The 15,725-nt window shown below is 47.1% G+C and overlaps 2 protein-coding genes across 3 annotated transcripts in view; both read left to right on the top strand.

Annotated features, from left to right (window-relative positions):
• Nucleotides 1-15,725, top strand: part of LOC119458471 (3-oxoacyl-[acyl-carrier-protein] reductase FabG) — a 463,543-nt gene that overhangs the window by 339,018 nt on the left and 108,800 nt on the right. The gene's annotated exons all lie outside the window — the stretch shown is intronic.
• LOC125946981 (cytochrome P450 2C8-like) overlaps nucleotides 1-15,725 on the top strand; it is a 96,671-nt gene that overhangs the window by 73,368 nt on the left and 7,578 nt on the right. The window contains exons 6-7 of the mRNA XM_049671237.1: nucleotides 8,214-8,469; nucleotides 9,708-9,898. Coding sequence (XP_049527194.1) covers nucleotides 8,214-8,469; nucleotides 9,708-9,898 — 447 coding nt within the window. The remainder of the gene's footprint in view (nucleotides 1-8,213; nucleotides 8,470-9,707; nucleotides 9,899-15,725) is intronic.

Below are 15,725 nucleotides of genomic sequence, written 5' to 3'. Positions count from 1 at the left end.
TACCGCTTTCATCGCTCTGTCGACGTTAATCGCTTCGTCATTATATTTAATGCTACTGTTATCAATCAGTAGGGATTGCGCCGCTCTTATGCGGTCATCGGCGAGCCGTAGGTATTATACATTCGTTATCAGAATGTCATCGGCGCACCACCTTCGCCATGCCGTCGTCGCCACGTCATTGTCGTCATACCGGTTTTCCGATACAGTATTCGTTACATCGTTTTCATCATACACTAGCCATAATCTCATGGCACTTACGTCCTTGGCACACCATCGTCTCCGTCGATCACTCGTTGTCCTATGTGTACTGTCAACGTGAGACAGTCCCGTTTGTTATATCGTCGCCACTGTAACTTCGAAGTCCGGATCCCATTGTGCTGTTGTGAGCCATCATCATCACACCTTTGTGAGTATTCCATCGATGGCATGGTGTCGTTTTAGCATCTTCATCAATTCACTAACGTCATCCCACTGATGCCCTCTTGTTGTGCCGGTACCACCTTCATCGATCCATCATTGTAATTCCTTGTTCGTCATTCTATTGCAATTATAATTTCGTCATTCAATCGCAATTATGCTACCCTTGTCATGTCACGATTGTTGTTTCGTTATTCTCAGACAGAGGTGCTCATGCTTCCGCTTACAAATCGTCTTCATTATGCGGTCGTGGTCCTACCATTGTCGTCATTCCAGCTTCTTCCCATTGTCATGATACTATCGTTGACCAGCCATCGTCTTCATACAGACATTGTCGTGTCACTGTCCTGATTTCGTCGGCGTCAGGCTGAAGTCGCTGCACGAATACCTCATCATAGCATCGTCGTTATACAGCCTTTCTCGTTCTATCGATATTTCTTCTTCCTCAATCCATCGTCACTGCGTCGGGGTCATTCCGCAATGCTCATGGGTGACGTCAGCAAGAGAGTGCCATATCAAAGCGGGATGTATGATATCGGAGTACGTAGCATATACCTGAAGCTACGAAATTCTCAGAATTACAAGTACAGGTGGTAACTAAACTGGATGGCTTTGGGAGGGCGGTGGGCCGCTAGATTGCTCTAGTGATATTCATATTACCGTATACAGTCATCACGAGCGGAGTTCTGCCGTACCTCTTTTGTCATGACAGACAAACTGCAACTAATCAGCAGCAGGAAAAAAAGGAGAACTATGAGGATCCCACTCACTGTGGGGATTGATCTGCCGTTCGCTTCGAGTGACGATAATTAGCGGTGGTGTTGACGCGTAATGTGTAATGTATTCATGGTTTAGCCCAATACGAGAGTTGTGGGTTGATTTTAAACGTTACCTTGCGTGCACCACTGCTGTTTGTCTGCGTACTATACAGAACACGCCGGGAAACGCGTTTGCGTGAGGCGTTTTTGCGCGCCATTGTTCATAATCTCTGAAAGGGTTGAGCATTACTATTGCCTCACATGGCACATCTCGCATCGTGTCAGAAGTTTCAAACTTCATTTGAATGATGGGGCTGTGCGTGCCAAAACCACGATCGGTTTATGAGGCACGCCACATTGGCGGACTCTGGATTAACATTGAGACCCTGGTGTTCCTTACCGTGCACCTAAATCTAAGTGCACTGGCGTTTTTGAATTTCGCTGCCGTCGAAATGCGGCTTCCGCGGTCGGTATTGAAGCCGCCACCTCAGGGAAAACCATAGTGTTGAAACTATCGCGGCGGCCATAGAAATGTTGATTTGAGGTGCGACTGCTTCCGTAGTATCGCCCAGACCCAACGGTGTTTTAATGCGGCTTTGCGTCTGCACGCCCTGCGCCAGTTGTCCGCTTGACAAGTTAGCAAGCTGTTTATATTTCAGAAATAGTAGAATCGTACCGTACCTTCACTTTGCCCGCAACCACTGTTTCCTCGCATTCTCAAGTCTTCTTTTCCCTCTCCCGCCATCTCCCCCTGAATGGAAACTGCGAGAGTGGCAAGGCTGTTAATCACCCGTTTTGCGACCGTGTCGGTTCTAGTCATTCGCTGCCTCCTCTCCCCTCTCCTCTCCGCGCTTCTATCTATATCCGCCGTGGAGTTGCACGTTAGTCGAAAAGTAAGTGCTGTAGTTTCTGCAAGCTGTCAAGAGGTTCATGTGGCGACACCCAGGGAACTCGAGAGGCCATTGTTGACATGTCACGCGATGGAAAGGTCCAAAGGAGTTTCTGAATTCGACTTTCCTATCTGCTACGCTCCTGCCATATATACAAGAAGAAACAGCACCACCACCAGCAACAGCCGCAGCAGAGTTACGCTTCGCCGTGTCGGGTTAATTGACGTTTCCGGTACGGAGGATTCTAGTTTAGACTTCGACATGTGCGTAACTGCGAAATCTACCAGCAGCGGCTGCAACGCGAACAATGTGCCGGCCATGACTCACGCGAGTCGCTGGAACTTGTATGCTTCACTCCAGCACACAAATCTAGTGCAGTAAAGCAAAGTAGGAGAAGCACGAGACCATATGTCAATAATAGTGTAGCGAACGCCGCCAACAGCGCTTTCAAGCATTTAAAGTTGATGCCTACACGTTACTCTGCGTCGCACTAGCATCTTTGAGAAGTACATGAAAATGACTATCCGTTAAACGTAGTAGGACTACTGTGTTTGCTTTGTGGTACAACTGCAGAAATGAGCAGCCTAAAACCGACATTGTCGCGGTGTTGTAACTAGGAAGAACCACACAGTACTGAAACAGAGTCCGTCATGCAGTTAATGTTTTATTAGGTGAAAATGGGCCTAGAAAAAAGTAATAGCAGTCAAAGTACAACGATAGTTACCACCTTAGTCGTTGGTCTTCAAAAACTACCGGTTATGTGGATCGAACTATCTTTACATGACTTACCGTGTATTCCAGCCTAATTGCGTATTCTCGCGTACGTTCCGGAATGTATACCCTCTGTAAGCGACAACATTCTGCAAAGTTCCGATCTATGTAGGCAATACCGAGCGACATTCCTAGTGATTACTTGGCGGCGAAAAACGGTCTCTGGAAAAATAATAAAACATACGTGTGCCTTGTTGACATTAGATGCGTTCAAGTACCTGGGTGTTATTATTACGCATACTCTAAGTGGCATAAACATATTGATCATGTGTGCTCCAAGGCATCACGGGTGCTATACTTTCTAAGGAAAAAACTGCTGGGTGGAAGTAGGGACGTCAAACTTATTGCTTTTAAGGCGTTCATACGACAGATACTTTAATATGCTAGTGTTGTCTGGAGCCCTCATCAGAAAATATTTAAAAATAAATTAGAAAAAATACAACGTCTTGTGGTCCTCGACAGTTACTTACCGACCGCGGCCGCTCGTTCTTGTATCGAGTTGTTGACGACCTCCTCCGCTCTTGTGCCACAAAGCATAAGCTGTCCGCCGCCTACGACCCACAATTGAACGGTCTTACGGAATGTCTCCACCGAACACTCACAGAGATGATGTCGATGTACGTCTCCAATGATCACCCGACTGGGACGCCACGCTGGCCTACGTCACTTTCGCGTATAACTCGTCCAGACATGACACCGCAGGATATCCACCCTTTTATCTTTTGTATGGTCGCGACCCTACATTGCCTTTTGACACCATCCTACCTTCTGTGCCACGTGTTACAACTGAGTACGCTCGTGAAGTCATCGATCGCGCTCACATGGCGCGTCAAGTCGCCCGATCTCGTCTGTTGGCCTCTCAGGATATACAAAAAGAGCGGTACGATCGGCGCCATCGCGATGTTAAGTTCGCCCCAGGTGCTTGGGTGCTCCTCTGGTCACCATGTCGTCGTGTTGGTCTCTCCCAGAAGCTTCTCTCTCGCTACACAGGGCCTTATGAAGTCCTACGTCAAGTTAACGACGTCAATTACGAGATCTCGCCGTTACAGTTTGATCCGTCCTCAAGTCCGACGCCAATTGACATCGTGCACGTTTCGCGGTTGAAGCCATACTTCTCTCGCAGTTCTTCGCCTGACATGCGCCGAGACGGCGCTTCAGCACCCGGGAGTCCTGTTACGGAAGGATAGGAGGCAAGAGAAGAAGAGGAAGATCGAGAGACACTGGCTGCTGCGTGTTGTTGCTGGTCAGCCATCTTGACCACGCTAACCCTACTCGTGTATATATTATAAATACATCCAGTCTTACTCCCAACATCCCCGTAACAATATGTTCAAAGTATAAAAAGCCTGACTCTGTTACAGTGATGTTAAGATTGTGTGATCTAGAATCGCTAAACAAACGCAGGCTTAAAAGTAGGTTGAAGTTTATTTTTCAATTGATGAAAGGCGATTTTAGTATAAACAAAAATGACTACTTGCTATTGCCAGGGAAACGAAGTGAGAGGGCGAATCATACGCGAGTGCTTCAGCCTTACTTTGCTCGAACAAATATGCATCGCTATTCTTTCTTTTCTGATGTAATTGAGGCATGGAACGGGCTTCTGAATGATGTGGTCAATACAAATGTTGTTATTGAATTCATGCGTTTACTTGATGTACATTTATCTGATTCACTATGATGATTAGTCAGAACTTTAGCTATGATTATTGTATTAAAGGTCTTGTTGTTTGGTTGTATTGCTTATATATACATATATATGTGTATCTACGTGTATGTGTGTAAACTTCTGTATGCAAAATGTGCTCCCTCCCTGCAATGGCCCTCAAGAGAGGGTTAACAGTATTTCTAAATAAGTAATAAATATCACTGCAGTTCACCTCAAGAAACTCAACGATTAAAACAAATAGTTCTATTAGCTTGCAGCCTTCTTATCTTACAGAAAGCTGAAAAAAATGCTGGTATTGTAGCGCGGGCTGCACGACTCGTCAGAGTTGTGATTACCGATGATGTGGCGGCTGCAAACGTGTGCGAACCCCTGGTTCCCAGGCACCAGTGCCGTCGAACCTGAACCGAACCAAGCAGCGGAATCTTACATGCAGTATCTCCTATACGATCGCTAATGCTTGCTAAACATCATAACCAGTAGGCCGCGATGCGTACGTAACTTCTGTCTGTGCGGACCAATTAAGCGAATCCATGTTGACGGTGGTCACGAAAGTGGACCCACCCTGGGAATCTGTAAATATGCACCGGGCGTGTTGGCAGTGTGCAAAGGGGTGGTCGTACAACCTACGAATAACAGGTTTGCCCGGACAAGGTTTAACATGGTATTTTTGCATCTAGCACGACTGAATCGACGAAAACACGCCACGCTAAGCAGTAACGCAGTCTTCTGGCCATGCGGTGGGCACCCCAGGCAATTTGGCGGTTTCGCTAGGTGGCGCCACCTGTTCTGCTGCCAAGCGCTAATTCACTTTGGTTGTCACCGATTATACAAAACAGTGCGCGTTCACGATGCTTTCCCGCCAGTGTTCATTTCAAGGGGAACGAATCCAGGCTCTGCATAGTACTATTGACCAAAAAAGTTTACGGACCAAGGGGTCTGACAAAAAGCTGAATATCTCCACAGCCTCAAAACGCAGCCTGGTGTGCTCTTTCCCAGCCTCTATTCGTATATACGCACCATTGTGGCGTACGGTTTTACTGGCTACTCTCAAAGGCTGCTAGGATATTTAACGTTTTCTGCGATCCCGTGCTCCGTCAACGTTTTTGGTCGATAGTATACACCATAGCTGCGCATGCCGTATGCGTTCGAGCGCATCCGTGGACCCGGCAGGGCTTCGTTTATTATGGCGAGGAAAGTTATGAAACGGGCGTACGCTTTTGTAGGGTTTAGCTTTCTTTCGGAATTACCGCAATTATAGCGCAGAATAACACAGCGGTAAAAACTGCTCAGTGGTACGGTTCCTTTGCTAAACATCCGAAACGCCATTTCGGCAGTGTCTATTGCATCCCATCCCCCACTATTCTGAAGCTTGCTAGCGCTCATTATCAGGTGATATATTATTTATTAGGTGCGAAGCACCTTATGTGCCGGGGCTGTCGGCGTCTCCTGTCGTAATCGTCGTCGTCGTCGTCCTAGTCATGGCAAGCAAGTGGCACGCGCTCGTGCCACTGCTCCCAATGTTTATAGATATACAGTATACCTATAAACGTTGACTGCTCCAGCCTTCGTCATCGTCGTCTTCCACAGCTGGCTGCGTTCCCGCTCATTATTCCAGCGTAGAATGTCACTTCTCTTATGTCGTCGTAACGGGGAGGCCGCGTTTACGAGGTTATAAGCCATTGCTTAAGGCAATATAAGCCCATTCGCAGCGCATGACTATACGCTTCGCACCTCTCCAGGTTTCACGTTAGTGGAGCTGCATTTCGCTCAATGGGTCATTCCAGCGGATATTTTTTATAGAGGAACCTGGCAAACAATTATACAATTTTGCTATGCTCGAAAATGTTCACCAAGCAATGTGATCTTCTAAACAACGGTGGACATTCAAAATGCATAGTGGTAAGCAACCACAGTCGTGTCCGCCATCTTGGCTGCGGATAAGCTGCAAAGCTCACTGTACTAAGGATTTTAAAATACAACATTCGCCTTTATTGTCCAGCAGATAAACAACAGGGAACTTCGCTGCCCTGCTACGAATGAACGAAGCCAAGCCAGACAGCTTTCTTACTTTCGGATAATCGTCCGGACGCAATTTACAAGAGGACACTGCTTTGTAAACAAAACCTAGGCTGACCTTTTCATCTTTTTTGAAGACGTACGAATCGAATTCGAGTTAGGTACCATGATAAATTGCTCATTACATCTAAAATGTCATCTCCAAGCCTCAACCTTTCTTTACAGTACAATCCCCCAGATTCGTTGCACCCGCAAGAAAACGCGTTGCATGTGAAGAATCGAAGCTTGAGTACTGTTGCTGTTCGTCGAAGCAGCTCATAAAGCCCCATGCGCGCAACTATTGAGAAGTGTGTTTGCTCTTTTAGCGTTAGGTTCTCACTTCGAGCGCGCGAACTCAAATCGCGGAAGTCGCTCGTGCATGTTCTGAGTAAACGGAGAACGAAGCTGACAGGCAAGTTCAATGCCACTGCTTGGTACCGCGCACTACTTTCTTCCGCTCTCCTCAATACGTATCAAGTTTTCACAAGATATGGTGTTGCACCTGTTTTCTTTACCATGCATTTTGTTCTCCCACTGCTTTTGTGTGTTTAAGTTAAGGACTTCATTCACCATATCGCTGCACGCACAGCGCAGTTACATGGACAACGCTGCAATCCAGCGGCTACTCTTACGAGCGCGGCGTCTCACTAGGAGAGCTGAAAAAAAGAAAACCAATCACACCAGGGAATTACTGCGTTAAGGCCGAAAAAAATCTAAGAATTACATTTTGTTGATTTTTGTTTGAGATTATATTTTCACATTATAAATAAATTTAGAACGATTCATCAACGGCGCTTTAATCTTTGAAACGCTACGATAGTGTACTTCACAATGTACGCTGGGATTTTGTGGCAGCAATACCTGACTTACGTAGGTCACCGCATGTAAATGCTATATTTCGGAGCTTCCAAAAACAGAATGTCTTGCAACGAAGAGTCAAAAGAGACCCTGCGCAAGTCTGCATAAGCTCCTGGTGGCAAAATTTGCATTTTTGTGGGAAATAGCATGGCTTCAAGTAACGGGGGCGGACTTTAGTGTCGCTTTCAGAGGCACGCGTGATGAACATATCTTAATGATGGCAAAATGCAAGTCCACTTTTCGAAACGTTGGCTCCGTGTTGCTCATTGATTTAAAGAAATAAAATTTGGAGGGGTGAAGAGGGTTATTGTACTAGTTGCAGGAAAAACACAAGACGAGGGAGTGCCTGTATAACTGTATTAGGTGGTAACAGCAGCACCCGTTCCGGCACATGGTCTGCGTGGGCTATTTTTCACCATGGGGATTTGATTTTCCGCGAATAAAGCATCTATGTGTGTAGCTACGCTATCGTGCGAGAAGTTTCGCTTGCTGTACGGTGAACACCATGGCGGACAGCGCTTCCCGCTAGGTGGGTAGATAGCATTGGACATTTTGAATACCACTATCTTGTGTGCAAATTAAGCCGCGTTAAGCTCAGTGTGCTTTTATATACCGCGATAAGTGCAGGTTTAGGCTGGAACGAATGAATGAACTGAGACGTACGGATATTAACAATATTGATTCATTCGCGCAATGGCTTCAGTGATGGCACCGATGACAGGTGCACAGTCTATGTGTTTGTACAGCACAACCTGTCTTGTTTATTGACTCTTTGGTTTGCGGTTTCTTGTTCAACAGAGCGATTTCTGGTGGGCAACGTGAAAGCATTCCTTATAGCAGGGACATTCACCACTACAAACACGATGCATTGGAACCTGCTCAACTTTGCCGCAAAACCAGACATACAAACTAGAGTGCAGCAAGAAATCGACGAAGTGGTGGGCTCCGAGAGGTTGCCAAGATGGGAAGATCGAAGACGTATGCCTTATACCCTAGCCTGCGCCTGGGAACTTCATCGGTGGAAGCCGGCGCCGCCGCTTGGATTACCAAGAGAGTAAGTGAAACGCATTGTTCTGGATGTCTTTGTAAGGTCATGTGCTAAGCGTAAGCTTACACTAGATCTCTATGAATGACAGGTAGGGTAACGTTTAGAAGCTGTTAAAAAAACGGTTGCTCTTATCTGATTTCATAATGTTTTTCCAACATAGGCGCTATAAGCGAAGTGTTTGCTATTGTTTGTTCATCATCCGTGTGCTCTCACAGGCACGCAACTGCATCAATATTTATGCTGTGGAGCAAGCACTGGGAGCAAACGAAGTGTGTAGGTGCCACTTAGTGCGACGATTAATTGCCTTAGATAGCTCTAGTGATTGACGTTAAACACATGGGTCATCAGACGTAAACTTTGGTGAACAGTCAAGAATTCTTAAACTGCATATTGAAAACCTTGATGTGGAGATATCCCAAACAAATCAGAGCTCTAACTTCAACTACATTTTAACGATGAAGTCAGTGTGAAAGTCATCACAAGGGTTGTAAGAAGCAGTTTCACTACACGCTACCCACACCAGAAATCAATGAAGTTCATTTGAGAAAATGTACAGTGTCCAATACACTTAAATGTTATTCTTCACTTGCATTTGAATAAAACGAGCCCAATTATAGGTAGTTAGCGGCACTGTGCTTTGAATAACTCCGGGATGCTAAAAATAGCTGTCGGTTTTCTTCCATTCCTTGGTTCTTGCACGTGCCTTCTTTAGATAGCTCCTGTTATGGAGGTAGAATTCATGACAGTTGTAATTAGGAACAGAGTGGCAGCGAAGCTACTGCATGTCAATCAAAATCGACTTTGCGAGATAGAGTCGGAAGATTTTACACCTGATATGACTCCATATTTTGAATTAAATCGAAGTTATGAGGTGTCTCGATTCAATGTTTCCATGAACACAGGCCTCTTTGTCATTGACAGTGTGACAGTATGAAAGTTATCAGTAGTGCGATTAGTATAGCTGTGACATAGTTACTAGCGCGAACAAGACTAAATGAAAAAAAAAGGTTGGGACAGGAGAGAACGCTAGATCAACCCCAACTAGGCCAACTTTCTTCTTTAATTACTCTGATGAGTATAACATTTTGGCGTGCTAGCTATCATCTTACATTTGCACAGGACACTATGCACATCATATACGTATAGACATTGCCATTGGTCGAACTGTTTGTCACTTGTTTTTATTCAACTAAACTGCTGTAACTGCTTTAGTAAGTTGCGAATAATAATGCACTTCCGTACAGGGCTAATGAGAACATCGTGATCGACGGCTTTCTCATACCAAAAGGTACCGTGGTTCTCTTCAATCTGTGGGCAGCGCACTACGACGCTGATCTTTGGCCCGAGCCACATCGTTTTGACCCTAGCCGGTTTCTTGACAAGGATGGATTATTCGTGCATACAAAGCTCAATAATGTGATTGTATTTTCAGTGGGTGAGTTATGTTTTATTTTTTTATTTTTGCAGTATATATACAGCTACAATAGAGACTCAAGAAGCTTCACCGATAAAAATATTGCTGCAGAATGTACACTGTATACATTTCACAGGTGCACAATCCACCGAAGTGTTTACTGCATGTGATGCCTATTGTGACCTGCCACCGCCTAAAGGGTGCAAGGATATAATTATCTCTTAAGATTCGACAAGCTCAATTCCTAATGTTAGTGCTTAAGGCATTCGTACTTTCAGGAATTCACACAAACTAGTTTAGGGTCTAGGTTTCGGATGTAAGGTGGTAAGCGGCACTACGCAATCAGGTACGGATGTTGTGATCTCCTTATTATTGTACATACGATTGTATATTTAAAGTGATAATCATAGCACAATATGTTTACCATTACTAGAAAGTAACCCCCTGCATGAAGCTCAGGGTGGCAATGCGTTCTCCTCCCATGTGGCTGGTACTCAAACGCATTATGGCAATTAGAACAGACAAGCGTGATTCTCGCTTTGCCTATGGTTGATGCATCTTATCGAAAACGTGCCCTTAAATTATCAAGGAATAACAATGCAGACCGCGTACACCTACCAAATCTATAGTGTGCTAATCGCTTTATTTGCCCAAAAGTGACAAGAAATTTAAGATTTATGTAATTAACTGCGTCATCTATACAAGCATCGCACTTGAAGAAGTTAAATGGCAGTGTCAGAAAAATTATAAATAAAAATATCTTGCTCTAACTTTTTTTCGTTAATATTGTTACGGATGAGGCGTGTTTATTTACAGTTGATGGATGAGAGTCTAGGAAAACAGTCCAGCACAGGTTTCGATCTGCGCTCCGCACCCAAAAAGGTCCGTCTTCCTCCTCTTCTTCCTTTCGCCTCAACCAAGGCGTTACATTCCCCATTTCGCAGACGAAGCCCGTCATGGGAGTTAGGGCTGAGTGATAGAGAGATATCGCTTGAGGCGCGTAACATGCGCAAGTTGAGTAGCGCTAGAGCGACGTCCTGGTGACCTTACACGGGCGACCACATACGTTAAATCATTAATGCGGTCAATGATGGTGAAGGAACCGGTATACAGAGCCAAGATCTTTTGGCATAACCCGCGTCTGCGCTGAGGGGTCCATAGCCACACCAAGTCACCTTTTTCGAATGAAACTGAGTCGTGGCGGCGGTCATACCGCTCCTTGGAGCGATTTTGTGATGCCAGTGTACGCAGATGAGCAATTTGTCGGGCTTCCTCTGCACGGCACAAAGTTTCGGCAACTGAATCCTCTGTATGGAGGGTAAAGGGGAAAATGGTATCGAGACAGCTGCGCGGTGCCCGAGCATATTGTAGGTAGAAAGGTGTGAAGTCTGTAGTTTCGTGCTTCGCTGTATTGTAGGTGTAGGTAATAAATGGTAACATGTCATCCCAGTTCTTGTGATTGGATAATACATACATAGCCAGCGTGTTGGTCAAGGTGCGGTTCATACGTTCGGCAAGGTAATTCGTCTAGGGATGATATGGTGTTGAGTGGCGGATCTGCGAAGTGCAGCTCCTAAGCAATCCTTCCACGGCGTCGGCGACGAATTGGCGACCATGGTCACTGATGATTACGCGAGGCCGACCGTGGCGAAGAATTACGTAGCGTAACAAGAAGGCAGCGACGCAGGTAGCGGGGGAGGAATATATCGCAGCGGTTTCCGCCTGTCTAGTAAGGTGATGGACACAAACGATGACCCAACGCTTGTTGTTCGAAGACCGTGGAAATGGTCCTAAGAGGTGGATATACCAACTTGCTCGAAAGGTGTAGTAGGCGGTGCTAGAGGATGAATAAGGCCATGTGGAGCACTTGTAGGTCGCTTGTGACACTGGCACTTGTCGCAGCTCGACACGCATTGTTTAGTGGAATGTCGCATCTTAGACCAGTAAAACCGCTCCTGTATTCGATGTAAGGTGCGAATGACTTTAAGATGGCCTGACGTCGGATCATCATGCAGGACACGGAGAGCGTCATATTGCAGGCTTTCGGGAACAACCAGTAAATACCGCGCGCCACTTGCTGAGTAACTTGTCTTGTATAACAGTTCATCGCGAAGACATAAGCGACCACTGGCCTTGGGACTGCAGGCATCGGCGAACAGAAGGTCCAAACATAAGTCATTGCGCTGTTCCCGCTAAAAGACGGTGGCGTAAGGAAACGCGTGAGACAGCAGCAAAACAGGTGTCAAGACTGTCCGTGTTACCCTCCGTTGTGGGCAGAGGAAGGCGAGAAAGGAAATCAGCGTCGGCATGACGTCTTCCACTTTTGTACGAAACAATGAAGTCAAATTTTTGGAGCAGTAAAGCACAGCGTGCTTGACAACCGGAGGGACCACGGAGGGTAACAAGCCAACATAAGGAATGATGGTCAGTTAAAATTGTAAATGGACGCTCGTAGAGGTAGCAACGAAACTTCTGAACAGCAAATACAGCCGTTAAGCATTCTTGCTCTGTCACACTGTAGTTTCGTTCAGTCTTGCTGAGATAACGGCTCGCATAGGCCACCACATACTCTTCAATATTATGGCGTTGAACAAGCACTCCTCCGATGCCGGTTCCGCTGGCGTCACTGTGCAATTCAGTAGGAGCAGACAGATCGAAGTGCCGTAGAATGGGTTCTGATGTCAGGAGAAACTTTGGTTGAGAGAATGCCGCGTCGGAATTCAGGCGTCCACTCGTATGGGCTGTCTTTTCGCAAGGGACTTGTCAATGGGCAAACAACGTCCGCGAATTTGGGCACGAACCGTCGAAAGTAGGAGCACAATCCCAGGAAGCTACGGAACTGAGGTGAGGTGGCTTCCTGGGTGGCTTCAAGGCACTGACTGCTTCTATGTTCCGGGGGTCTGGCCTGACACCATCTTTGTCAACCAGGTGACCAAGGACTAATGCTTGTCGTTCGCCAAACCGGCACTTCTTGAAATCCAAAACCAAGCTGGCCTTTTCGACGCAGTCTAAAACGAGGTTTAAACGGGCGTTCTGCTCTACGAAAGTACATCCGAAAATGACAACGTCATCTAGATAGCACAAACATACCTCCCATTTTAGACCGCGCAGAATCGAGTTCATAAATCTTTCGAAAGTAGCGGGGGCATTGCAAAGCCCAAACGGCATAACAATAAATTGATATAGTCGATTGGGTGCCACGACTGCAGTCTTCTCCTTGTCAGCAGGGTGCATAGGGATCTGCCAATACCCTGATCGTAGATCTAGTGAAGAAAAGTAGGAAGCCGAATGTAGATAGTCGATGGCATCGTCTGTCCGAGGTAGTGGGTATACATCTTTTTTTGGTGAGGGCGTCTAATTGTCAATAATCAACGCAACACCTCCAAGAGCCGTCTTTCTTCTTAACCAAAATGACAGGTGCTGCCCAAGGGCTGCATGATTCTTCAATAACGCCCTTCTACAGCATATCGTGAACTTGTTCGGCAATAACTTTCCACTCCGATGACGACATTCGGTAAGGTTTTTGCCGGACCGGATGAGCAGAACCTGTATCGATCCTGTGCTGAGCTCGAGAACGGGGTAAAGGTGATCGCTTCTCCGTTTCACAGAAGTCAAACACTGAAGCATGTCTTTTCAATAGGTCAACCAATCTTTGTCGCTCGTGTGACCGTAGGTTCTTACTAATCATGCTCAGAATCTGCGACTCGTAGGAGCAACTGAATTCTCCAACGGCCAAGCGTTTTTGATCTTCTTCGTCGTCAACGGCAGCGATAGAATTTCCGTTGCACTATCAAAGATGGCGAGCTTCATTCCTCTAGGAAGTATAACAGGCACTGGCGAACAGGTAAGTGCCAACAAAAAACGTGGCTCGGTCGCTAATCGGCACAATACAGCAAGGCAATAAAATGTCTTTCTTAGCACACAGACTGGTGAGAGGTTGAACGAAGGCATCAAAGGGAGATACGGCAGAGACGGAAGCGAACACGGCAACTGACCGCATGGACGAAGGTGGCACTGTCAGTTCAGCGGAAAGAACCAGTGTGTCTTTCGCGGGTGGCAGCTCGTCACAGAGGGCAGGAACAACTTCACTGCTGACTGAAAGTTCACCGGTGCCACAGTCGAAGAAAGCGTCACACTCTTGGAGAAAGTGAATACCGAGAATAACTTCCTGTGTACACCGGTGCAGAACCAGGAACACAGTTGGGAACACCTTTCCGGCTAACAAGACGTTAACGAGGCAAACTCCCACAGGATGAAGTATTTCTCCGCCAACACCACGAGATTGTAGATTCGTGCCAAGAAAACATAACTTTGCGGCCAATGCAATCTTTGAAGGAAACGCTCCTAACAGATATGGTTGCACCAGTGTCCACTAAAGCCATTGTACATTCTCCATCTAATAACACCTGTATCTTCTTTTAAGCATCGTAACTGACGGATGCATCTGAGGCAAGTCATTTTGTGCGACCTCACCTCCATCGGTCGCGCCGGCTAGTTTCCCGGCGGTGATAGCCGCCGTCGCGGTGAAGGCGAGCAGTGCAGTCGTCCGGGCGGAGGTGTCAAACTACGGCCAGAAGCGGGAGAACTATTGCGCCGATTTTGCTGTCGTGAGGTGCTCCTGGGATAGGCGGACCAGGGATCGCTGTTGTGACCACAACCTACGCGAACAAACGTTGATGCTGGATCGTATCGTGATGTTTCCCTGCGCCGACGACAGAACCGAGCTATGTGCCCGGTAGCACCGCAAGAATAACACACAGGAGGTTGGCGATATGCACTGTACTCCTGAAAAGCGTTGTCGCGACGCTGTGGGACAAATGCCTCTTCACGCGGCTCCTGGTGTGTAGCGACCGGCTGACGAGGATAGCTGAAGCGGCCTTCGTACCGCGACTCTGGGTAGTCATTGCGCTGCGGCCTCAGTGGCGAGCGAGAGCTGTAGTTGTAGTCCTCTACGCCCGTTGCAGCGATAGAAACCTGATGAGCAGGGGCTGGGATTGGCGCAGCGTCATAGGGTGTCGAGTGCACTTGTCGGGTGAGCGCTTCCCGTACTATCTCAGGTACTGTAGTCGCGATATCAAAGGACGTGTAGTCGTCAACAGTCGCAACGGTAGTCACATTCGGCAACCGACCGAATTTAGGTGCGATACGCCGCATCTTCAGCGTCTCGAATGTGCGACAATGCCGTATGACGTCAGCTACTGTACCAAGGTTCTCTTTGCCCATGAGGGAGTGATATACTTCCTCGGCAATTCCTTTTAAGAGGTGGCCGAGCTTGTCCTCCTCTGACATGTGAGGGTTGACGGTCTTGCAGAGCTTCAATATAGCCTCAATATACGTTGTGCACGTCTCGCCTGGCACTTGAGCTCTTTGCAGCAGCGTTTGTTCAGCCTGCTTCCACTTCGCGACGGAGTCCCAAAACACTCCCTTATTTCCGACACGAACCGATCCGAGGTCGTGAGGGTGTCCTCATAGTTGTCAAACCACACAAGTGCCGTGTCCGTTAAGAAAAACATGACGTTGGACAGCTCAGTTGCCGCATCCCAATGGTAATAGATGCTCACCCGTTTGTAGTAAGTGAGCAACTCATGCACGTCCTCACCAGACTTGCATCCGAATGTGCGAGCCTCTATCAGGTGCTGACGCTGCCAGGGACCAGCCGCGGTTGAAGCAGGTACCGAAGGGGCCGCTGTAACTAGGGAAGGGGCTGCAGCTGCAGGAACTGGTACAGTCCGGATTCCGTCTTCACCGCGAGACATCTCGACCACCAGCGGCAACGGCGGCAGTCCAGCAAGGCGCCGGCTTCGGTGCAGATCAGGTGTTTGCAGAACCGTATTGCGTGGTTGAGTAC

The sequence above is a fragment of the Dermacentor silvarum genome, chromosome 7 (genome assembly GCF_013339745.2).
Source record: "Dermacentor silvarum isolate Dsil-2018 chromosome 7, BIME_Dsil_1.4, whole genome shotgun sequence".
NCBI lineage: Eukaryota > Metazoa > Arthropoda > Arachnida > Ixodida > Ixodidae > Dermacentor > Dermacentor silvarum.
Note: the sequence above shows the minus strand (reverse complement) of the source record. Positions and strands in the feature narration are given on the sequence as shown.